At 37.0% G+C, this 24,771-nt stretch overlaps 1 protein-coding gene across 5 annotated transcripts in view; it reads left to right on the top strand.

Annotated features, from left to right (window-relative positions):
• The window catches only part of DGKI (diacylglycerol kinase iota), a 501,434-nt gene that overhangs the window by 238,327 nt on the left and 238,336 nt on the right, over positions 1–24,771 (top strand). For 4 of the 5 annotated variants that reach the window (XR_009185891.2, XM_058297427.2, XM_004461659.3 and 1 more), the window contains 4 exons: positions 343–414; positions 3,818–3,934; positions 19,637–19,711; positions 20,237–20,335. Coding sequence is in view for 4 of the 5 variants with exons in the window: in XM_058297427.2 (XP_058153410.1) it covers positions 343–414; positions 3,818–3,934; positions 19,637–19,711; positions 20,237–20,335 (363 nt within the window). In the remaining variant the exon portion in view is untranslated. The remainder of the gene's footprint in view (positions 1–342; positions 415–3,817; positions 3,935–19,636; positions 19,712–20,236; positions 20,336–24,771) is intronic. The other variant, XM_071215292.1, reaches the window with a different exon arrangement.

Raw genomic sequence — 24,771 nt, 5'->3', positions numbered from 1 at the left:
GGATCATTAAACCAATAGTGCTTTTCCATTGCTTATAAAAAATATATATCACAACTACTTTTATTTAGAAAATCTCTTCTTTTTATAGCTGAATTTGAATAGTTGTTAGTGGTATGGGAAATATGACTGTCTCCTTTCTCACACTCCAGGTGATTCGGGAATAAGAAATTAATGATGGCATAAGGTGGAGAACATAGTGCTGAATGTGGCATTTGCAGTCCCCTTACCTCAAATGATCAGTGACAATTCTGGCCTTAGTCACTTCTCTGAACTTCAGGAGGGTAAATGTGTATTGTGATTGAAATGGTTTTAAATTCTCTGTCTCTTGTCCTAATGTCCCAGGGCTTCCAGCAAAAGTTCTCCTTCCACAGCAAAGAGATTGTGGCTATCAGCTGTTCCTGGTGCAAACAGGCGGTAAGTTTGGGGACTTAATAAAGCAAGGTGGGCTCATATTTTATCATTTAGATATGTCATTGCCCGAGTTCCTGTCTCTAAGTGGATGACTAGCCTGATTTAACTACTACTTTTTTCATTTAAGATCCTTGGAAGAGGAAAGAAAGACTGAAACTATAGTCATAGGATATATGTGCTGGAATAGACTATAGAGATGAATTAACGTCTTCATTTTACGTACACTGACACATTGGATCAGAAATTGGGAAATCTTCTGCTCATTCTAGCCCTGAGACTAGAATGTGGGGGGTGTCACTCCTAGACCATATTTTTGCCCACTACTCTAGGCCTTTGAGAACTCTTCCTGTGGTAGGAAGCAGCTGTAAAGACAAGCATGGCATTAGCTGTTCCTCTCTCACAGAATTTGAGGCATCTTGGTTCTTTTGTTTTTGATGCTGGTAACTTTTATGGGGCTAAGTGTTATGATAAGAAGAGTGGTTCCTGTATCCTTCCTCAGATGGGTATGTTGTATATCTTCGTTGAGATGTAGTTCTTCCTTACATTTGAACTTATATATTTATTAGAATCCAATGGCAATTTCCTCCGTTTACGTATCTTCTTTTTTATGCACCCTTTTCCCATTTTTGAATACCTGTCTTTCTTCTGTCTCAACTTGGGGCTGCATTTTCTTGTTTGCCTGTGTACCTGTTCTTTCTCTTACCAGATGATGTATACTCTAATCCAGAGCATACGATAACCTCTGGGCCAAATCTGTCCTGTCACCTGCTTTTATAAATAAAAGCTTATTGAAATATAGCCACACCTATTTGTTTATGTATTGCCTGTGACTGTTTTTGCATTTATGTATTGCCCATGGCTGCTTTTGCTCTCTGACAGCCAAGTTGAGTAGTTGTGACAGGGTCTTATGGTTCACATAGCCTGATATATTTACTAGCTGGCCCTTTATAGAAAAAGTTTGCTAACCCTACTCTCATCTCCCAATCTACTGACTCTTTTGAATGAATGAATAAATTGGGATATATAGTCACCTTATTGCACAGCAGACCCAAAATGAAAAGGGCTATGGTGTTTCTGCTAGGTTAAGGGTTTGCAGGAAGAGAACTCACTCCTCTGTGAACATTAGAATTAACTAACCACATAGGGTTGAAAAGCAGGACCAGATGTGTTTGATTGAAACACATGAAATTGACATTTCTATAGGTCAAAAACATTTTTAATTTTGGCAATTGCCTAAAGGTAAATCTAACAGTTTCTCACGTAATTTCTCTAGGCCCCCAATGTCAGAAGAACTTACTGTAGGTAGAGTCTTATTTAAGGTCTAGAAAGCTCACTTCTTAGTGTGTCACCATTCTGTCACATTTTTATTCTTGGCATTTATGGCCCCTTTCAGTTAGTTGTTATGCAAATAAGCATTGAGCTTCTTTTCAAGAAAATTTTTACAAATCCAGGGCTATCCTAGTCCTTGAATGAAATGCTGCATCCTTAAGTCAGTCATGTGGGGAGGAGGCAGCAGGTTCAGTGTCCGGGTGTCCCTAACGATGTCCGTGCTGCTGGTTTCCCTGATCTAGTGAGAACCTGATTGTGGGGCAGCATCCTTGGCAGTGTGTGGTCTCATTGGGTGGATCTACTCCTGCCCTGTTTAGCCACGGTGCTTTGATAAAGTGTTTTATCCATGGTCAAGTAATATGGGAGCTCATTCTCACATTACAGAGAACGCATGTGCTCTTTTCATTAATCTACAGTCCGCTTGAAACACTATGAAGGCTGAATTTTCACTTGATCATTGTGGCATCACTTTGGCCAATTCCACATATCTTTGAGTTTCCTAGTTTCCTATATTGTACAAGGTGATTTTGCAAGGAGTAAGCACAAATTAAAGTAGTGATATATTTTAAGAGTATAGATAATCCCTTCTAGGTTATTTATGTAAAACAAGCAAATGTGGCACTGCAGAAAGAACACTAGCTGGGAGCCAGGTTGCCTGCATTCAGGTTCTCTCTCAACTACATAAAATTTGTGCAATATTAGACATACTACTTAGTCTCTCTAAATTGGAAATTACTCAGGTATAAACTGGGAGATTTGAAGTAGGCAGTGTCTAAGGTCCCCATCATTTTAGAAATGGAATGGCCATACATTTGGGGGTTTATTTGTATTGCTAAAAAAATCAAGTTTCTTAAAGAAAGTATTCAAATAGCATTCCTCTGGTATATTTAATTGTTTACAGACCACAGGTGGTGGCAGGGGGAAATAATTATTTTATTAATTAGTATTTTGTACTTATTTAACAAATTGTAATTAGCCATTGGATCACAGCAGATCTTGAAGACATGCAGAAATGAAGACAAAATCTCTCTGATTTACACAGTATAATTAGGGTGATCATACTTGCCAGTTTTCCTAAGACAGTCCTCCTAATTTATGCCTGTTGTTCCAGCATAATTATCAGTGTTCCCTTTCACTCTTAAATTGTTTGAGTTAAGATGATAAATTATATGGTCACCTTAAGTATAATCCAAGTCGAAACAGATATTCATTTTTTAAAAAATTACTATGATTAAAATTGTAAGGCACATAGTTATTCTGTAAAGTAGATTTTATGTTTATTAGAAAATAACTGCTACCACACATCATAATTTTACAGTCACACAAAAGATGATTGAAAATTTGATTAGCTCAAGGTCACTCAGTGTCTCAGTGGGCGTTAGGTAAGCCCCTAACACTGAGGTATTGTTATTAACATTAGTCTACATTTACTTCCTTCCTTTAAAAAACAAAACAAAAACCACTTTAGACTTGCCAAGTGTAATAGGGCCTTGTAATTTTTAGTAAAGGAAGCTTGGATTCATGTTCCTAAAGCAAACCTAGCAGAAACAATCCCTTTGTTCTTTGTTACTTCTTGGATAAGCAACTCTCCAGGAGAGATATCTTGCTTCTTTTTGGGGCTGCCTAATCTGGAAGGGCTACCTGGGCAGGATTTACATCTATCGATAGAAAACAGAGAGGCAAATGATATACATCACCTCTCTGCTTGTCTCTCTTTCCTTTTGGACATTATTGTAAATGAACCAAGCCCATGGCCAGTGCGAGTCAAGTGAAATGAAAATTGTGTGCCAAAAGTGGAGGTTAATGGAACCGTCCAAAGCTCCAGCATCTTTATGTAAATATCCTATTAAATGGTTAGAATGTTTTAGCAGGCTTTGCCGTACTATTAGGTTGGTTTCTTGATATCAGTCGTTATAAGTTTGTAAACTGGAATAAATTCGAAATCTGCTTTCTAAGCTTCTGGGATTGGCCGGTCACTGATGAGTGTGTGTGTGTATAGGTGTGTGCGTGCACTTACTCCTTGCTGCAGGGCTGCCCTTTGCCCAGGATTGTTTATTGGGTCTGTTTTTCTCTTCAGTTTCACAATAAGGTGACCTGCTTCATGCTGCATCACATTGAGGAACCCTGCTCCCTGGGGGCTCATGCTGCTGTTATTGTCCCACCCACCTGGATCATTAAGGTGAAGAAACCACAGGTAACTGCCGGGGACCCTGGTGCTTCTGGGCAAGTGCAGAGTAAAGTTAACTGCCGCTTCTTGCTTCCTCCCACCCCCTAACTAGTCTTTGGTTTCCTGTGACCTCTGCTCACTCATTCCCACGGTCCAATGCTTAGCTCCCACAGTTCATCCCATTAAGCCCATCACGTGACTGTGTTGGGTTCTCTCATGGAACCATCCTTTCCATCCTAATGAAATCAAAGTTCTAAAGGCAAGAATATTTTCTCCTTATTCATGTGCCAATAATATTCTCTGATAGGGATTCTCCAGAGTTACATTGAGTACTAGTGTTGGGTACAGCTAATGCTTATGCAAGTTTCTTCTCTTTCAGCCGGGGCATTCCCAGGGAGTTGCTGTGAGGGCAAATGTGTGAACATTATTGTTTGGTTATTATTCAGGGTTCCAATGTGAAAGGCAGACTTCGGGTCATGACCTTCCTAAATACACAGACTCTGCTTAGAGTGCAACACTCTCTTCTTAATACAAAGTAGAATTTATCCTCTTAATATCGGATATCATTCTGTGTTTGCTCCTCATTGTACTTTCTGTACTAGAGTATCTAATACTCTTGGAAATCCCGGTCATTTTTCAGCAAGATTATATCTTTCATAGAAAGCTTTTCTGCCTTTGGAGTAGACATCCTAGGCAGCTCTCTCCAAATTATGGGTTGGAAGACTTTCAGTGCTATAGGAAGAGAGATTGTCCCAGCCATAGAGGTCAGGGATTTAGGAAATCTTACTAAATGAGCTGAAAGATATGGAAGTATTACTTTATATGGTCTCCAGTTTATTCTTATTGACTTGGTTTTATTTAAAATCTGGTGGATTAGGGTTTTGTGTGTTTTGTGTAAACTTTAGAATGTTGATGAGCAATGGTTAGAAATAACCTTCCCAAGTAATACTTTGTGGAAGCCCTTGGGAAGTCTTTTCCAGAAGCAAATACAGTATCTACACCTTAAATTTGGGAAGTCTAATCCTTTCATTTAACATTTTAGAACCAAATGTCAAGAGATGGTAAATGAGTCGCCCAAGGTAACATAGCAAGTTAGACTTAGTACTGTGGTCTGAAATTCAAGTTTACTGATATCCAGTTTAGTGTTAATTTTAAATCTCTTTGACATGTCTACTTCTTTACTTCTTTTCCTAAAATTCAGTAATCTTTTCATGGACCTTATATTAAATATTCATTCAGTTAAATCAACATCTTTTCATTGAAAATCATGTTGCATCAGGAAGTTTACTAGAAATTGTGATACAATTTATGATCTCTGCTCTAAAGAACCTCATAATCATCTTAAGGCAAGAATACAATCAATTCTTCTATAAACATCAAATTTTCTGCCATTTTTGTTTCCTCTATCTATGCCACACCTTTTTTTACCCTTAGTTAAAATTTTCATTTTGAAAGCCACATGCAGATGTGAGAAATAATTCAAAGGGACCCCATTTACCCTTTATCCAATTTCCTCCAATGGTCACATATTGCAAAATTATGGTACAATATCACAACCAAGACATTGACATTGATACAGTCAAAATACAGAACATTTCTGTCACCACAGGGATCCCTCATGTTGCCTTTTCATAGCCAAATCCTTTTTCTTCCTACCTCTAACTCCTCCTTAAACCCTGGCCATCATTAATCTGTTCTCCATTTTTATATAATTTTGTCATTTCTAGAATGTTATATAAAAGTAATTAACCTTTAGGGTTGACTTTTTTTTTCAGTCAGTATGATTCTCTGGAGATTTACCCAGTTGGTTGCATCTATCAATATCTTATTCCTTTTTATTGCTCAGTTATATTCCATGATATGGATATACCTTTTTTTTTTTTTAACATTCAGTGAAGGGCATCTGGTTGTTTTGAGTTTTTGGCTATTATGAATCAAACTGTTATAAACATTCATGTACAAGTTTTTATATAAACAATATTTGCATTTCTTTGGGATAAATGCCTAAGAGTGCAATTACTGGTTCATGGTAATTGCATTTTTAGTTTTATAAGAAACTGCCAAAGTATTTTCTAGACTTGCTGTACCATTGTACATTCCCACCAGGAACATAGGAGTAATCCACTTTCTCTACATCCTCACCATCATTTGTAAAGATATATATTTAATTTTAACAATTCTGGTAGATGTGTAATGGTATGGTTTCAGTTTTCATTGCTCTAATAGCTAATAATGTTGAATATATTTTCATGTGCTTATTTGTCATTTGTATATACTCTTTGGTGAAATGTCTCCTTATGTCTTTATCCCATTTTCTGATAGGTTTGTTTTACTGTTTAGTTTTACAAGGTCTTTTATATTCTAAATAGTTGTCCTTTGTGAAATATATTGTATGAAAATTTTCTTACTCTGAACTGGATCTTTGGCAGAGTAATATTTTAAAAATTTAATGAAGTCTCATTTATCAATTTTTTCATTTTATGGAATGTGCTTTTAGTGTCAAGTTTAAGAATTCTTTGTTAGCCCTAGATATCAAACATTTTCTCCTATTATTTTCTAAAAATTTTATTATAGTTCTTGCTTTTGCATTTAAGTCCATAATCTGTCTTAAGTTAATTTTTGTGTAAATAGTAAGGTTTCTCCTCTCTCCCGTGGATGTCCAGTTGATCCAGCATCAGTTGTTGTAAAGGCTCTCTTTCTTCTATTGACTTGTTTTCATGCCTTTGTCAAAATTCAGTTGGGCATATTTGTGTGGCTCTATGTTTTGGTTCTCTTCTTTGTGCCATTGATCTATGTGTTTATCCTCTACCAATTTCACAAAGTCTTGATTATATTAGGTATATAATAAGTTTTAATTTCAGGTAAACTGATTCTTTATACTTTATTCTTCTTTTTCAAAATTAACTAGTCTCGTTTTTTTGCCTGTTCATATCAACTTTAGAAAAATCCCATATCTATAAAAAATGATACTGAGACTTTTATATGAATTGTATTAAACCTTGTAGCAAATTAAAAATTAATATCTTTACTATATTGAATCTTCCAATCCATGAACATGGTATGTCCCTTCATTTATTTAGATTTTCTTTCATTTCTTTCATCAGTTTTTTCTGGTTTTAGCATAAAAGTTCTGTATATATTTTTTAGATTCAAATCTAAGTATTTAATTTTTTCAGGCAATATAAATAGTATTGAATTTTAAATTTCAGTCACTATGTGTTTATTGCTAGAATAGAAATATATTTGATTTTTGAATGTTTACCTTGTGTCATTAGACTTCACTGAACTCACTTCTTAGTTTTACGAAGGTATTTTTGTAGATTCCTTGGGATTTTCTGTATAGACAATAATGTTGCCTGCAAATAGGAACAGTTTTATTTCTTCCCTTCTGATCTATAGACCTTTATATAATTTTCTAGTCGTTTTGCCTTGACTAGAACTTCCAGAACTATGCTGAATAAAAGTGGTGACAGCAGACATTTTTGCTTTGTTTTTAATCTCAAGGGGAAAACATTCAGTCTTTTAGTATTAAGTAAAATGTTAGATGTAGGTTTTTCTGTAGACGTTCTTTAGCAAGTTGAGAAAGTTTCCCTCTATTGCTGTTTTTTTCCCAAGAATTTTTATTATGAATGGGTGTTGAATTTTATCAAGTGATCTCTCTGTATCTATTCATGTGATCATGTGATTTTTCTTCCTTGGCTTGTTAATATGGTAGATTACATTGCTTAATTTACAGATATTGAACATGCCCTGCATACCTGAAATAAATCCCATTTGGTCACAGTGTATAATTCTTTTATTAGTCCCCCACCCTCCCTTGTCTGCTGGTTGTTTTTACTTGCTATTTTTGCTCATGGTCTGCCCATTGTCTTTTTTTTCTTTTTCTTTAGGAGGCACTAGGAACCAAACCCAGGACCTCCCTTGTGGGAGGTGGGTGCTCAACTACTTTAACCACATCCACCCACCTAATTCTTTATATATATTGCTGAATTCTATATTCTAATATTTTGTAAAGAATTTTTGCATCTATATTCATGATGGATATTGGTCTGTTGTTTCTTGTTTGTACTGTCTTTGATGTTGGTATCAGGATCATGTCAGTTGCATAAAATAAATTGGGAAGTGTTCTTTGTTCTGTTTCCTGAAAAATATTTTATAGAATTCATGGTAATTCTTCTTTTAACATTTGCTGGAATTCTCCAATGAATCATCCTGGACCTGGAGATTTCTTTGTGTGTGTGTGTGTGTTTAAGCTACACATTCAATTTCCTTGATAGTTATAAGGCTATTTAAATTATCTACTTCATATGAGTGAGTTATCATTGTGTTTAGTGAAGAATTCATCAATTTCATCTAAGTTGTCAAATTTATTTGTATGTAGAGTTGTTTATAGTATTCATGCTTTAGTTTCTTAGGTTGCTTGAGAAAATACCTTGAAATGGGTCTGGTTAACAACAGGGATTTATTCACTCACTTTTGGAGGCTGGGAAAAACTCCAGATCAAGAAATCAGCAAGGCAATGCTTTTTTTCTCCAAAGACAGTGGCATTCTGAGGCTGGCTGCTAGTGATCCTTGGTCCCTGGCTCCTTTGTCATATGGCAATGCACATGGCAGCCTCTCCTGTCCTTTCAGTTCTCTTCTGAGTTCCACTGAATTTCAGCTTCTTATTTCCCATGTCTTGCTCTCTCTCTCTTTGTCTGAATTTCATTCTTCTTATAAAGGACTCTAGTATAAGAATACAAGCCATCCTGATTGGGCTGGGGCACACCTTAACTGAAGTAACCTGATCAAAAAGCCCTACTTACAATGAGTTCACAACCACAGAAATAGATTAGATTTAAGAGCATTTTTTTCTCGGGTACATGCAACTTCAAACCATTGCACCCCATCCTCTGTACTCCCAAAAGACGTGTTCTTTCTACATGCAAAATACATTCATTCCATCACAGCATCCCCCAAACCTTAAGTTATTTTAGAAACATTGCTAAATACAAAGCTCATAAAAATTGGTTATGGATGTGATCTATCCTAGGGCACACTTCCCCTCTACCTGTGGACCTGTGAAAGCTAGAGAACAAGTTACTGGTCTCCAATATTCAATTACATTCCAGAAGAGAGAAATTAGATGGAAAATGGGGATCATTGGTCACAAACAATTGCAAAACCCAGCAGGGCAGACTGTATTAGATTATAAGGTCTGAGAATCATCTATGAATCATTGTTTCATCCTGTGGGCTTGATGAAGTATAAACTCAACTCCTTCCAAGTGCTTTCACAACAGGCATGCTCTCTCTAAACACTAGAGTGAAGGTTCTACTCACTTCAAGCATTGGGATGGTGGCCAGACACTGCAATCCCCTGGGCACAGGCCTCACTTTCTCCGAGCATTAGGGTAGCAGCCAGACTCCACTGCAATCCCCAGAACATAGCACCTACCCTCTCCAAACACTGTAATGGCAGTCAGGCTCTATGTGAATGCTAGAGCACAGGTCCCACCATCTCTGAGCATGGGTGGCAGTACTCTTTCTGAAAAATGGACAGAAGACCTGACTTCTCCAAGCATCGGGAGAGACTCACCCTTTCCACACATATGGGTGGGCCTCCTCTTTTGGCCGAAGTAGTTCTCTTCAGTCCAGACCTCAGCTTCCATGGTTCTGCCCTTGAAGCCATAGTCCCCTTTCATTTGACCGTTCTCTGCCCCTTTTAATCCATTCATATAAATTATGCAAACAAGTCAGCCTTACATGTAGTTCGCAGGGATCCAAACCTTCTGACAGTAGAGTCTACCATAGATCTTTTCTGCATAATTTCATTTCTAATCCTGACTTCCCCTGAATGGGCTCATTGGTTCCATGTTTGGTTAAACCTTCACATTGAACCCAGTTTTCTGGGAACTCAGTTTCTGGAAGCTCATAATTTTCCAAACCATCAATTTCTGGTTTCTTTGTGCCCAGGAGTTCATTTCTCAGGGTTTCCTTTTTCTCTCTCATTTCACACTAGGTTTCTCTTTCCAAGCTAAAGCTTGGGAATCTCCTCAGCTCAATACCAAGCTCATTGTTTTTCATCAAACATCAAAACTGAATTTTACCAAGTTCTCTGCTAAAAAAAATTTAAAAATAAGGATCACCTTCCCTTCAGGTTCCAATAACACATTCCATTCATCATTTCCTTCTAAGGCAGACATTCTTAGCCTTTTTAGTTCCACGGACCCCTTTGTCAGTCAGGTGAAAACCATGGACCCCTTACTAAGTCTGTACTATACTGTGTATTATTTAATAAATATATCACACCCACACCAACCTGCCCCTACAAGAATAATGTTTCTTTGATTTTCAATTCAAGCTCACAGACCCCTGGTTAAGAACCCCTGTTCTAAGACCTTATTAGAAGTACCTTTAGCATACATATTTCTACCAACATTCTCTTCAAAGCAATCTAGGCCTTTTCTATCAAGCACCTCATAATTCTTCCAGCTTCTATACATTACCCAATTCCAAAGTCATTTCCACATTCTTGGTACTTGCAATAGCAGCACTCCACTCTCCTGGCACCAACTCTGTTTTAGTTTCCTAGGCTCCTCAAGCAAATACCATGAAATGAATCAGGCTAAACAATGGTAATTTATTTGCTCATTGTTTGAGAGTGGGAAAAAGTCCAAATCATGACATCATGAAGGTGATGCTTTCTCTCTGAAGCCTATTGCTTTCTGAGGCTGTCTACTGCTGATCCTTGGTCCTTGGCTCCTGTATCAAAATGGCAATACAATGGCATGCTCTTCTGACCTCTACTTTTCTCCTGGATTCCATTGAATTTCAGCTTCTTAATTTCTGTGGTGTTCTCTCTGAATTTCATTCTGTCTATAAAGAACTCCAGTAATAGGATTAAGATCCATCCTGTGACTGGGCCAGGCCTTAACTGAAGTAACCTCATCAAAAGGTCCTACTTACAGGGGGTTCACACCCACAGGAATAGATTAGATTTAGGAAGATGGTTTTCCAAGATATGTACAGCTTCAAACCACCACAATTCCCTTATCCTTTTTATACCAGAGAAATCTATAGTGATATCCTTATTTCATTCTTAACATTAGTAATTTGTGACTTTTCTTTTTGTGTGTGTCAGTTCTGCTAGAAATTTGGCAGTTTTATTGATCTATTCAAAGAATCATCTCCTTGTTTCGTTGATTCTTTTCTATTGCCCATAGCTTATCACAGTCTACTAGTGTCATCATTTCACCAATTGGAGTAAGGTGTAGAAATTTTAACTCATTTTATGTTGCTTTAACATTCCCTACTTATAATTGCATTAAATATTTTCTCTACATACATTTAGAACCACTTTAAGCAGTGTTATAATTTTTTCTTCAATAATCAAACATAATTTTGAAAACTCGAGAGAAGAAAGACAGTGCATTGTATTTACTAATATTTTGGTTTACCACATTATTTCTTCCTTACTGATGTTCCAAGATTTTTTCTTTTATTGTTACCTTTCTATTTAGGGAACTTCCTGAACCATACTTTTGGTAGGTCTACTTGCAACAAATTCTTTTAATTTCCTTTCATCTGAAAATATCTTGGTTTCCTCTTCATTCCTGAAAGATATTTTAGTGTATATAGGATTCTAGGCTGGGTGACTGTTCTTTCAGTCTCTGAAACCATTTCCTATGATGATTGCCTGGAGTTGAGTGGTTATTGTCTAAAAGTTTTCTCACTTGCTAGGTTGCCCCTTTCCTGGTCTTTTGGATAAAGAGAGTAGACTTTTTTGTTGGGGCTTTTAAAATCTGTGTGTGTCTTTTTGGTGTGTCTGGGTTGCTAGCTTCAAGACTGGGATCTATGAGGCAAATAGAAAACCCAGAAAACTCATCTCTGTGTGACTCCTTTGCTTCCGAATTTCCTAGTCCCTCTGCCTTCTTCTCTCCATCTTTCAGAGTCTTCTTATATTTGTTTTACCTATAATGTCTAGGGTTTTAGGTGTAATTAGCAGGAGAAATAGGGTAAAGTATGTCTACTTCATCTTCTTAGGAATGGAAGTCCTTTTTATTCCTTTGCTAGAATATTTTAATGCAAATTTTAGATGGTAATTATTTCATTTTGCTTCTCTAAAATAATTCGTTTCTAAAAATATAACCATACACTATCTCACCCAACAAAATTATCAATAATTCCTTAAATTATTTGTTATTCCATCTGTGTTCTGTTTTTTATAGTCTCAAATATATCTTCTTTAGAGTTATTTTTTAAAATCAGAACTCAAACAAAAGTCACAGGTTATCTTTTGTTGATAAATCTCTTAAATCTCCTTTAGTCTATAATAATAACCTCTATTTTTATGCCATTGATATGTTAAATAAATTATACCACTTTAACTGTAGAATTTCCTATACTTTGGATGTATATACTGTATACATACAGTATACATACAGTATATACTGATTATATACTTACTGAGTTTTAAAATAATTTCCCTTATCCTCATATTTCTTGCAAACTAATATTTAGAAGTAAAGTCTCAATAACAGGTTTAATTTTTTGATAAGAGTGCTACAGAAATGGTGCTCTGTATTTTTACATTGCCTTCAAATGAACATTATATCAAATTGTTTTACTTTTAGTGATATTGAGTTGGTCATTGTGTTTAGGAGCTGTTATCCATCTGTCATAAAGTTCTCCATCAGCCTTTCAACTATTTTTTTAACCATTACAGAGTATTGCCTAAATCTTTTTATTTCATTAGGGTTTGTAAAAGGGTGATTTCCCAAATTTTACCCTTCCTTCTCAACTATTTTAGCTATGATTCTTCTATGTTGAGACCTTTCCTTTATCACCAGGAAATAGAGGAAAAATGCTTGAGTCTTTTTCTTTATTTACACACTTTCCATATAATGAGTTGTTGCCTTAGTAACTTTTATAAGTATATGAGTTCTTGCTTTTGGAGAGTATCATTATGAATTTAGATGTTTTATAAACTTACATTATGAATTTAGATCATTATGATCTATCTATATGTATATATAGAATATATTCCAATCCATTGTCATCATTATTCTTATGTTCACATAAGAACATCATTATTCTTATGTTCACTGGTCTTTGACCAGCTGGAACTCCTTCAAGGTGATATTAATCTCTTTGTCACAAGCCATGAAATTTTTGATAACTTCCTTGATTTCAGGATGACATTATGTCCCAGGATCATCTTGCATATTTCTTGTCCCATACCTGAAATGAGCCATTTCTCTATGGAGTTTTGGTTACTTACAATGGGAGATGGTATTTGAGTTCACAGTCTGGATGCTAAAGTCCACATTTAGTATTCATCATGCACCTTATTACTGTCTTCTATGATTCAGAACACCATTGTAATAAAAAGAATAAGGAGAACTAATATTTGTGGAATGTTTTCTATGTTAGAAAATATTTTATGCATCTTACATTCTGTATCTTATTTAAACATCAGGACCTCATGAGACTGACATCCTATTATTTCCACTGTATAGTCAAGAAAACTGAGACACAGAGAAGACAAATTTCCCAGGGCCATATAGTGGCTAAATAAATATATATTATACAGCTTTAAACAAATGATAAAGTTGAATATATTAAAACAATTTTTATTTAATGTATCACACTCAAGATGATGTCATATACATAAAGTAAGAGGCCCAAAGATGAATCAGATCTAATCCGTGTCCACAAAGAATGTATTTCCTAGTGGGGAACATAGATATAACTACCTAAATTATTGGAAAGAATATTTGTTGAATCTGGAAGATGAATTCAGTCATTGCAAATCCTTGATAAAAGAAAGTCCTATGCTCTTTGGGAAGATCCGCCTTTTTCTTGAGTGTGCATTTTGGAGGGAAACACACATGGGATGGTGAGAAAGAGGAAGCAAGTACATGGTCCATCAGCCTGGCTAAATCAGCCATAGTCAGTTAGAGGCCTACATATCTAAAAGACAGAGACTGGTGAGTGCTGCCTAAGAGACAGAAACACAGTGGAAATACAAAGCAGGATTGAGCGATTTTAGTTGTGGGAATCAGGGAAGTCTAAATGGAAAACGTGCTTGGTCTGGAAGGATGTGGGTTGTGTCATTGGGAAGAAGGATGAGGAAAGGACAATGCAAATTGATAGAACCTACTGGGAACAACAGTTTAGATAGTTCATCATACAAAGTCAGCTTTATTTGTGGTGTTTGTGTCTAAAAAATTAATCCAAAGAGGTAGAGGAAAGGAAGTCTACTGGAATATACAATGGTCAGGAAAAAGAGTTGTAAAGAGGGGGTATTAAACTGCATGTTTTCCTTCTCTGTTAGAAGATGGCTGGCGCTGAGTGAATAATTACTTCCTGGCCAGCTGTAGGATTAGGTGCTTTGTGTAAACCCTGAAAGTAAAGAGAATAAGGGCTGTCTGGATTATTTACTGGGTTTCATTATCAAATTATTTGGAGAGACCTAGAAACTAGAAGATAATGGAAGGTAGATGATTTTAAAAAATTTAAATGAAAAGAAAACAAAATTTAAAGATTTAAGCCAGAATCTGTTGATATAAAGTCAAAGTCAGTTAGTTACAGATGTTAATGTTTCTCCTCTGAAATGAAAATATTAAAGTATAGGATATTGATTGGATGCTTAAAGATGTTTCAATATCAGATGCAAGTGTTTGGGGCTGATAGAGAAAGACCCTGTGTCACATGATATTTTTGTGGGGTCAAGTGGTAGAAAATCAGAATGAGAAAACTTTCTTAGGCATTACGTATCATAAAGCAAGACATCTTTACAAAAAACATTTTGCATTTCATCCACTGACTTTTCCAAACTGTCAGTGTCTTGTTACTTTCAGACTAAACTGAAAAGGTTTCTACAAATTTCTAGAGTGAATATAAAATAGTTATTCATCCTCTCATCTGAGTAGAGTTCCTTATGACTTGATAGTACTGAGTTGGAATAACCGAATATTTTTTGCAAGAACAACAGTAATCAGTCTTTCATTCTACTGTTTAATTTTGGATAACATTAATAATACCAGGGAAGCAGACTTGGCCCAATGGTTAGGGCATCCGTTTACCACATGGGAGGTCCGCAGTTCAAACCCCGGGCCCCCTTGACCCGTGTGCAGCTGGCCCATGCACAGTGCTGATGCGCGCAAGCAGTGCTGTGCCACGCAGGGGTATCCCCTGCGTAGGGGAGCCCCACATGCAAGGAGTGTGCCCCGTAAGGAGAGCCACCCAGCGCGACAGAAAGTGCAGCCTGCCTAAGAATGGCGCTGCCCACATTGAGAGCTGACACAACAAATGACGCAACAAAAAGAAACACAGATTCCCATGCCGCTGACAACAACAGAAGCAGACAAAGATGACGATGCAGCTAATAGACACAGAGAACAGACAATGGGGGAGGGGGGGAGAAGGGGAAAGAAAATATATAAATAAATCTTTAAAAAATAATAATAATAATACCTGAGTCTGTTCTCTTTATAAAAGTAAAACTTTTCATGTAAGAAAGTATCCTTTCATCAATATTTAAAATTACAAATCTATCCCTGGCTCATCAGTTCTTTATAATCAATATTGAGCTTTCTCTATGCAATTACATACATAAAAATGTACCCATAGAAAAGATGTAGTACGTTTTTGGTGTAAGGGCATGTTTTGAAAATAATGACTTCATTCTACACATAGTGCTTTAAAATTTGCCTTTCCCAGTAAAAAATAAACCTTTAGGCAAAATCTAACTTAGTCCATATAGATTCATTCATTTTTAAAGCTGCTGGATATATCCCATACTATGGATATAGAAACTATAATAAATTATACTTATTTATCCATCTCCATATTGATATTTGTATATATTCTTTATAATATTTTACTTATAAATAATGCTGCAATCAACTCCTTCACATTCTTGTATGGGCTTTCCTTGTATTAGTCCTTTTTTTATCTCTCATGATTTGATAATTCCTTTAAAATGATGAGGACCCACTAAATTTGATAGCTAATTTTTCTACAGAGGCCAACAATATCCTTACAAGATTTCCCAAGCTTTTCCCCCTGATAAATATTTGCTGTGATTTAGCCAAACATGCTTAGGTTGGAGCTGTTGAGGCCCTGCCGTTAACTTTTGGAATAAGTTTTCTTTATTTTTCTCCTGTCCTGTTCCCAGGGCTACCTTTGTCCCAGTGGTGCAGCCAGAGCATAGAAGAGTGAGAACACTCTTTAATAGACAAAACCCATGACTCCACCCCACAATACTCATCAGAGTTTTATCCAGTATTTGATGGGGGATGACTTCATTTGGGTTGCTGAAGTGATATATCTTCTCTTAAGTTGTTATTAGAACCAGTCATTTATGATTCCTATGACTTGGGAAAATCCCTAAAGAATAATGAGTTAGTTGTTTCATGCACAATTAAGTGATTCATTCATAAAATAAGTATTTCTTAATAGTCCAGGAAGGAGTAGTAACTATGATAAGGATTTTGTTGATAGGATTATTTTTGTGGCAAGGTAATACTGCCCTGACACCTAGTACAAGGAAATAAAAAGAAAGCTTTATCTGTTCTTAGGTCTTTAACTAAAGAGTGGCCACAGAATTACTGGGTGTGAATGCTGTTGGAATCAGAAGAATGCACAAAAGACATTTCACTGTTTTGATGACATTGAACTTGCAAAATGAACTATTTCTATAATTGAGTTAGCTGCCATTGATAAGAGAGATGTTTTCTTTTGGAATATAGGACAAGTATTAAGGGTCTTCTGAACAACTCACTGACAATTCTATACAAAAACTGCTTGGTATAGTTTTTACATCTATGCAAAGCACATGATTTTGTTTAACTCTCACAACACTGACACAGTCCTGGCTAGCAGTACTGTAAAGTAGCAAGGTTAGGTGACCTGCCTTGTCATGGCTGGAAAACAACCTAAATTCTGCATTCACATTCATTTGTTCCTCATTGAATCATGCTGCCTTTTGAAAGAAATTGTATAGTCAGACAGATATACATCTTTGTATATATAAAGGGAAACCTCAGGAGTCTTGAGGTTTGCTGTGAAATTCTGTTCTACTTATCTGTTGCTATTTGACTGTCCTTAGGGTTGTAAGCTCACTCAGAGCTCACATAGAAGCATCCAGGTACTGTAAGTCAACCACTGTGCTTGATCTTTGCCTTCTTTTTGTTCTGTGCAATGAATTAGGCCTCAGGTGCATTTGACTCTGTGAGGCTCAAAAGCACTTGTATTTGCTACATCTTTGTTTTAAAAAAGGCTATTTTGTGTGTCTGTTTCCCCTTAGAATTGAGTTCCTTGCCTTCTTTTTTTTTAGACATCAAGCCTTTAATTTGATGTTTTTCTAATTCTGTGTTTCTCTTGAACTTGCTTGGTCATCCGAATCATCTGAACTACTGTGATTTCTATGATTAGGCAAGTTTAGGAAGGAATCTCAGCCTGATCAATTAGGCCTATCTTTTGGAGTTTAATTGTTGAGTCCTGTCAAGAACCAAGGTCCATAGTGTGTTCCTGCAAGAACTTGATCCTGGATTCCTCTGGGCAGTGAATGAAGTAAAACAACAAAGAAGTTAGGAGGCAAGCATTCACTTCCTCAGGATCCTTTCCAAAATCCGGAAAGGCCCAGTAAGTGTTGTGAAAAATAATAATATTTACTAATTCTTTCAACAATAATTTGAGTGCATACTATGTGCCAGGCATTTGTGCTTGGTGCTGGGGGGATATACAATTGTGAACGAGGTAATTAACATTTATGAAGTGCTTATTACGGGATGGATACAATGCTAACGGCTTTACATACCTTCTCTCGTTTAAACTTCACAACTCTCCTGTGAGGTAGGTATTAACAGCTTCGTTTTAAACTTAAGAAACTGATATTTCAAAAGTTTGAATGACTTGGCCAAAGTCAAGCATTCCAATTTAGTTGCTTGCTCTGATCTAGTAAGAAGGAGATCCAGAATTCAAATCAAGTCTGTGAGACTCAGAGCCCATGTTCCTGGTATATATATGTCTCCTCACTTTGTCCTTTCTACTTCAAACAGAGGTTCTCAACCCTGGATACAAGTTAGAATTGCTTAGGGAGCTTTAAAAAATATCCTTGCCTGGGCTTCACCCCAAACAAACTAAATAAGAATACCTCGTGGAGTCCAGGTATCAGTATTTTTCAAAAGCTCCCTGGGGGATGCTAATGTGCCGCTAAGGTTGAGAACCACTTAGAGCTTCATTAAGTGTCATCAGATAAATACTGCTTTTGCCAACCTAATAGTTTCCATTATTCTTCTGGCTTGCAATCAATTGACCGATTAAACTTTTAAAGGTTCCAAATAATTTTTCTTCTCTTTTAAATAAAGAGAAGCATGATCATTTCATGGTTATTTTAACTGGGAATTCAGAACACCCATGAGCTCCTGGATCCCTCTTTTCTGGTGAAAATCAGGGAACCTGAGGACACTTTCTCTTAATCTGATAGGGGGAAGAAAACCTTGAGACATATGGTAGCTCAAGAAAGGTTCAAGTCTACAAGTCAACCTATTTATTTTCTTGTGGTTTTGATCTTGCTCATTTGGATGCATTAGTATTTGTAGTCTAGATTAAAGTTTATCTTAAACTCTCTATGAAAAAATGAATAACCTAAAAACTAGAAAAATAGATGTCTACGTTTCCTAAAGCTGTTTGAAAGTCTTTTATGGTACTTGAATAATGCTTGTATATATTCTTAAATAAACTTTTACAGAATTCCTGATTTCATGCTTTCAACAGAAATATAGATTATGTGGTCAGTAATATCTTGCTTTTATGAAGATGGTAGTCTAATAAATAATTGACCCTTCACTAATTAAGAGGTTAGCCCTATCTTTAGTTAGTGTGTTTCTCTTGTCCTCTGAGAGTTCTTCTCAAAGTGTCCACATCAAATATTAAGAGTAAATGGATAGTTCAATTAATCACAAAAATTATGGCTCATAAAATCTCTAGAAAAGGAGGGACATGGAAAATAAATGTGGAGTCACTGTATTTCAACAGTTTTGAGGCACATCTGTGATAAGAATAGATCAGGGGTTCCAAGAAATGGAAGATATTTTAAACCAATGAGTTTAAACAACCCTACTGAATAATCAGTGGCCTTATCTCTGTTATTCAACAGTCAGCTATCCATGCTGACTGGACAGGTGAACCATAAAGTTCCATTGGAGTCAAGAGTCATTTTAGACTATTACTAGAACAAGTCATTACCAAAAAAAAAAAAAAAAAAGTAATAGAGGGAAAAAAAAAACAAACATAAAGAAAATCATGAAAAATGGCCTCCTCTTTTACATTTCCACATAGGTGATCTCCATACCAGGAGATGAACTTGAACTTGAACTTGGTTGGGCGGGAGACGGACCTGGTTGGGCGGGAGACTGGAGCCCCTCAGAGAATTTGGGATTCTTCCATTTTTACTGGGAGGGTTGGCAGGTATAACATGTGTTGTTATGTGAGTCCATGAGAGCCTTCGGGGTCATAACTCCCTGCCTCGCCATGTGGTGGGGAGTCAGTCTCGCTCACTCCGAAGCACTCAACTGATTTCTGTCTGTGGCTTACCCATGAACAGTGGCTTGGAAGTGTCAAAGCATGAGAAGCATGCGGTGGAACAGCATGTGCTGCCATCATCTCCTACTTGCTTCTGCATGGGAGAAATGGTGGGTTTTCTGCCTCTGAGCTCAGGTGTTTCCGTCTTTTGCTACAGAACTCACTGAAGGCTTCAAATCGGAAGAAGAAGAGAACAAGCTTTAAAAGAAAGGCCAGTAAAAAAGGAACTGAAGTAAGTTTTTCAGGTTTATGTTCCAAGGAAACCCAACTGTCTTTCCATAGCTTGCTCTGCCCTACGTGACCTGGTCCAAGTTTTTTGTTACGATGTATCTCTTTCTAGTTACTTCCTCTTTCACTACACTCTAGCCACACTGGGTATTCTTTCTGTTCTTCAGGGAAAAAAAAATCTAACCTTGTGTTACCTCAGAACATTAGCACTTTCTTGGAACTTTTGTCCCAGGGGGTTGAAAATAAGGATGATAACAGCTAACATTTCCTGAATATTTAGCTTGTGTAGAATAAAATAAAAAACATGGCTTAATTCTCAGGGGCAAATTATAGCTCAGGATAATTTCTTCTTTGCTTAATATGGGATGTTCTATTGTGTGTAAGTCCTGTGAGATAAGATGTAGGAATTGGGGCACAGGGCGGAGAAATGACAGTGGTGGCGGTGGTGGTGATTTTCCACTTCCTTGGCTTTGGGGCCGTATTTCTAGGCATGTGAGTATGTCTCAACAGTGCTGCTTCCTTCTTTCAGCAGGAAAGCAAAGGCCGTCCTTTTGTGATAAAACCCATCTCTTCTCCTCTCATGAAACCTTTGCTTGTATTTGTGAACCCCAAGAGTGGAGGCAACCAGGTGAGTCATTTTTCATGAGTTCAACTAAGAGGCTTCAATGAGTTCTTGAAAAACGTGGTATCCAACTCCAATTAAAATAGCACCCCAAGGACTCCCAATATTAGAAGAGAATCAGTTTCGCAGGAACAGGTTATTGTTGCTCCATTATGGGATAGCCTTACACATCACAGAACTAGGAATAACTTGGAGGTTCTATAATCTACACCTTTCCCTCTACATAAGACTGTACCTGTGTCATAGAAGACAAGAGAGGTTCAATTATTTGCGTAATAGAAAGGCCAGGACTCAGGAATGATTTTGAGAAGGAAAAAATGATTTATTGATGGCCGGCTGGGCTCGGGAGCTTTCTGTTTCAAACCCAAGCCCAGAACAAGATCTTTGAGTTCTTTTTTTTTTTTTTTAAAGATTTATTATTTATTTATTTCTCTCCCCTTCCCCCTGCCCCCCCCCCCCGGTTGTCTGCATCTTCTTTGTCCGCTTCTTCTGTTGTCAGCAGCATGGGAATCTGTGTTTCTTTTTGTTGCGTCATCTTGTTGTGTCAGCTCTCCATGTGTGCAGCACCATTCCTGGGCATGCTGCACTTTCTTTCGCACTGGGCATCTCTCCTTACGGGGCGCACTCCTTGCACATGGGGCTCCCCTATGCGGGGACACCCCTGTGTGGCACTGCTTTCCTTGCGTGCATCAGCACTGCGCATGGGCAGCTCCACACGGGTCAAGGAGGCCCGGGGTTTGAACCAGGGACCTCCCATGTGGTAGACGGACGCCCTAACCACTGGGCCAAGTCTGCCGCCTTTGAGTTCTTTTTATACAGAGAGGAAGGGCCAAATGGTTCTTTTGTTTCAGTGCTCAGTAGACTTGAATTAGCATATATCTTCCACATCCGAGGTAAGCTTTTAGCATGGACTTGGTACATTCCAGATAAGCTTTTAGCACATTTGGTTTGCATTTGCCCTGAATATTTAAAATTTATAGAGTTTGCATTGATAAACTGCTTCTTTGGGACTAGAGTCATTGCCATGGTCACCAAGGGCAGTGCTGCAGCCTCTTACTGTCCCACACCCACAGATCAGGACACATACAGTTTAGGTTATCTACGAAGAGATGAGCAGCAGCCTCCCACCCATAGCCCACATCACCTGAAGCACTTCAGAAACTTAGCTGCAGGAGAGCTTCAGGGGAGCAGATATAGCACAAGTGGTAGAGCACTAACTTCCCATGTGCAAGGTCCTGGGTTTGATCTCTAGTACCTCCTAAAAACAAACATGAAAAAACCAGCTCTCATTGGGGAGCAGATATAGCTCAAGTAGTTGAGCACCTGTTTCCCATATAGGACGTCCCTAGTTTGTTCCCCAGTACCTCCTAAAACAAAACAAAACAGAAAACTTAACTGCAGACATTTTTCTTATAGGTTTTCAAGAAAGGCCATTTTGGAGGTTTTTGTACATAATATGCTTCAGGATTTTTCAACTCTTATAATTAGGAAGTCCTTTACCAATTTTATTTATTTCTTCCTGTTGTAATTTTCACCCAACTACTTTAGTCCTTGTCCTCAGAGTAAAGAGGGAATTATGACTCATCATCAACTACAATCATTAACAATAAATACCACCAATACTATTCATTTAGACTTTGCCCCAAATCTACAGTACAAGTAAATACTAACCTCATTTGAGCACAAAAAAAAATAGCCTCAGAGGAGATAAGTTATAAACCTAAAGTGACCCTGCTCTTTAAAGGACAGAATTTGTTCTAGAACCCAAATCTATATTTCCTCATCCAATTCTTGCCTAGTCCACAGGGCTTATCAGTAATCTATTGAGGTTTTGATTTTCTTTTCAATATTTTCACAGGACTTGGATGATAAAATATTTTCTCTGACCATTAAGCTAAGTGCACATATTCATTTGAGACACTATTCCTTGAAGTTTCACACTGCACAATTAAGGATTTGAAATGCTTGGGTCACCAGATTCAAAGAGGAAAATCACAAAATTAGGATTGACCCAATAGCCAAAGAGGTTTTATTACTAATGCTAATGAGCATTTTCTGCAATGCATTAATTACCATAAAGCTTTTCTTATGGGAGATTATAATTTAAAGAAAATCTTATTCCTTCTTTGCTCCTTCAAAATTCTTGAGAGCTTGCTCTGTTTAAAAAAAAATCTATTCACACTGTAGGGAATGAGGAAAAGAAATGTTAAAAACAAGGAAACAATCTATTTCAACATCCTGTATTTTTAAAAGTTGGTGAGTGATGAACTTTATACTACACAGATTGTGGTTCTGAGGCATTGTCATAGAGCATGACCTGGGAAAGGGTTTCTCAGGGCTGATGATCACTTTACCCTAAAGCATACCCAATCTCTTGGTCTGATATCCCTTGTGACGCCTAGAAGTATATGGTTTAGAACCACGGAACAGAGCAAAGCTAGTGTAATTGGCCCTGTGATTTTGGCCACTTAAGCACCACATGTTAATTAATACCACATTTATTTTATCATGACAGCCATTATATAACAACATTTATGAAATCATTACACAATTTTTTCTAGTGGTCATGATGTGCTGCAGGGCAATCAGGAGGTTGTAGGTGATCCCCCTGCCTTTAAGATACTAGCTGCCTATAAGGAGCTGACAATTCAATTATTATATAGTCTGTTCCATTCCAATTGATGATACAGGGACTTCAGAGATTATCTGATGTTGCTTCCTATTTTCACTAAATAGAAAACAGGCCAAGGAAGCTTAGGTGAGTTTTCTAAGCACTCTTATTTGTTAATGACATAAAAAGGGAAAATGGGAAAAATAATTCAAACAACATTCACTGTATGGAAATTCTAAATTGAGTGGATCAGACTGCAAGGGATATGAAATTTCAGAGGAAAGGGGTGACTGGGGAGTGAGAAGGAAATAATGTCTTGAAAGAAGATAAAAAAGAAGTTGGACATTACTTGGCTATGCAGATGATGGAAGACTGGAGGTCTTCCTTCTCTGCATCGTGGCAAATTCCATTCATACTTCAAGACCCAGGGGGCCCTTCTGAACCATTTCTTCAAGTGAATCACTCTGTCCACTCTGCTCCCGTAGCCTTTGGTACATACCTGTATTATGCCAATTGTAATGTAATTTCTCTCTGTGAGTTTGCATTGTTTGGCTATAGGTGCCACAAAGTCAGGGACTACACCTTTGAAACTTATGATTCCTACTACATGGCACATGGTAGTAAACAAATATTTGTATAATAAACAATATGGACAGAAGCACATATGTTGTGATGAAAACAACTCACTTAGAGGTCAGTATAGTAGTAGAGCCTGCACATTAAGTTACCTGAAATGTGGCTAGATAAAGAGAGTGAAACAGCCCAATGGAAGAGTCTCTTGAAAATTTGGCTGAGGATTTTGGATCGTGCAATGGAAACTAGGTATTATTTACTCCTTAAAGTTTTTAGTTTTTAAAAGCATTTTTTTGAGCAAAGGATTAATATGAATGAAACATCTTTAAGGACATTTAATTTGGCAAATTAAGAACATCTTTTAGGAGATTATTCACATAACGGAGGCATAAAATGGATGCATGGATGGATGGATGAATTAAAATACATAAAGGGAAGTAAAACATAATGGTCAGTGTTTTACAGCAGATTATCTGGACAGGGACTTTGTTATTGGTGAGTATTAAGGAGAGGGAACAATTGTTTTGGGGAAGAGGCTGAGATGTGCTGAAATTGATGATACTGAAATTAGTGAGATAGATTTGTGAAAATATCCAGTTATTAAAGACAAGAAATTTAAATGACTTACATGCTATCATTGTACCCAATTTTTTGGCTTATAAATATATTGTCCTAATGATTTTATTTCCAAAATGTCTAGGACTCTCAGAGGATAGCTAACCAAATATTTAGATAACTTCAAATTTCCAAATGCTTCTTCTATAAAATAAAATTCTTTACTAAGCCTAGCAAATATAAAGAACATTGTTTGCAAGCACACCATGAACGGTGGAGCTAACTATAAAGAAATCCAAACACCTCTGTCCAATTAAAGTCATTCAAACTAATCTCTAAGTGCTTCATTTACCTCTGAGTCTACTCTAGTGTCAGTCTTGAAAGCACAGCTGAATCCCCTTAATTGCAGTGAGTGAGATGATCAGAGATGATCTAACTAGTTTATTAGGTAATTGTAGCATGCCCTTAGCCTTGCAGATGAGGGTTAGATTCAGTCATATAATGGGGAGTTTAAGTGATCTCCGTTTGACAAAACATAATCAGAGAAAAGGAATTTATCTGCTTTTCCTCTCTGACCCAAATGAGCCATGTTTGGGACAAAAAGGAAAAGGAAAAAGGGAGGGAGGGAGGGCAGTAAGAACAAGGTGAGTAAAACATAAGAATGTAAAAGTGAGGCACTGCACCCCTTCTCACCTGAAGTGTC

This window comes from Dasypus novemcinctus, chromosome 5 (genome assembly GCF_030445035.2).
Source record: "Dasypus novemcinctus isolate mDasNov1 chromosome 5, mDasNov1.1.hap2, whole genome shotgun sequence".
Lineage (NCBI taxonomy): Eukaryota > Metazoa > Chordata > Mammalia > Cingulata > Dasypodidae > Dasypus > Dasypus novemcinctus.
This window is presented reverse-complemented; position numbering and strand designations above follow the sequence as displayed.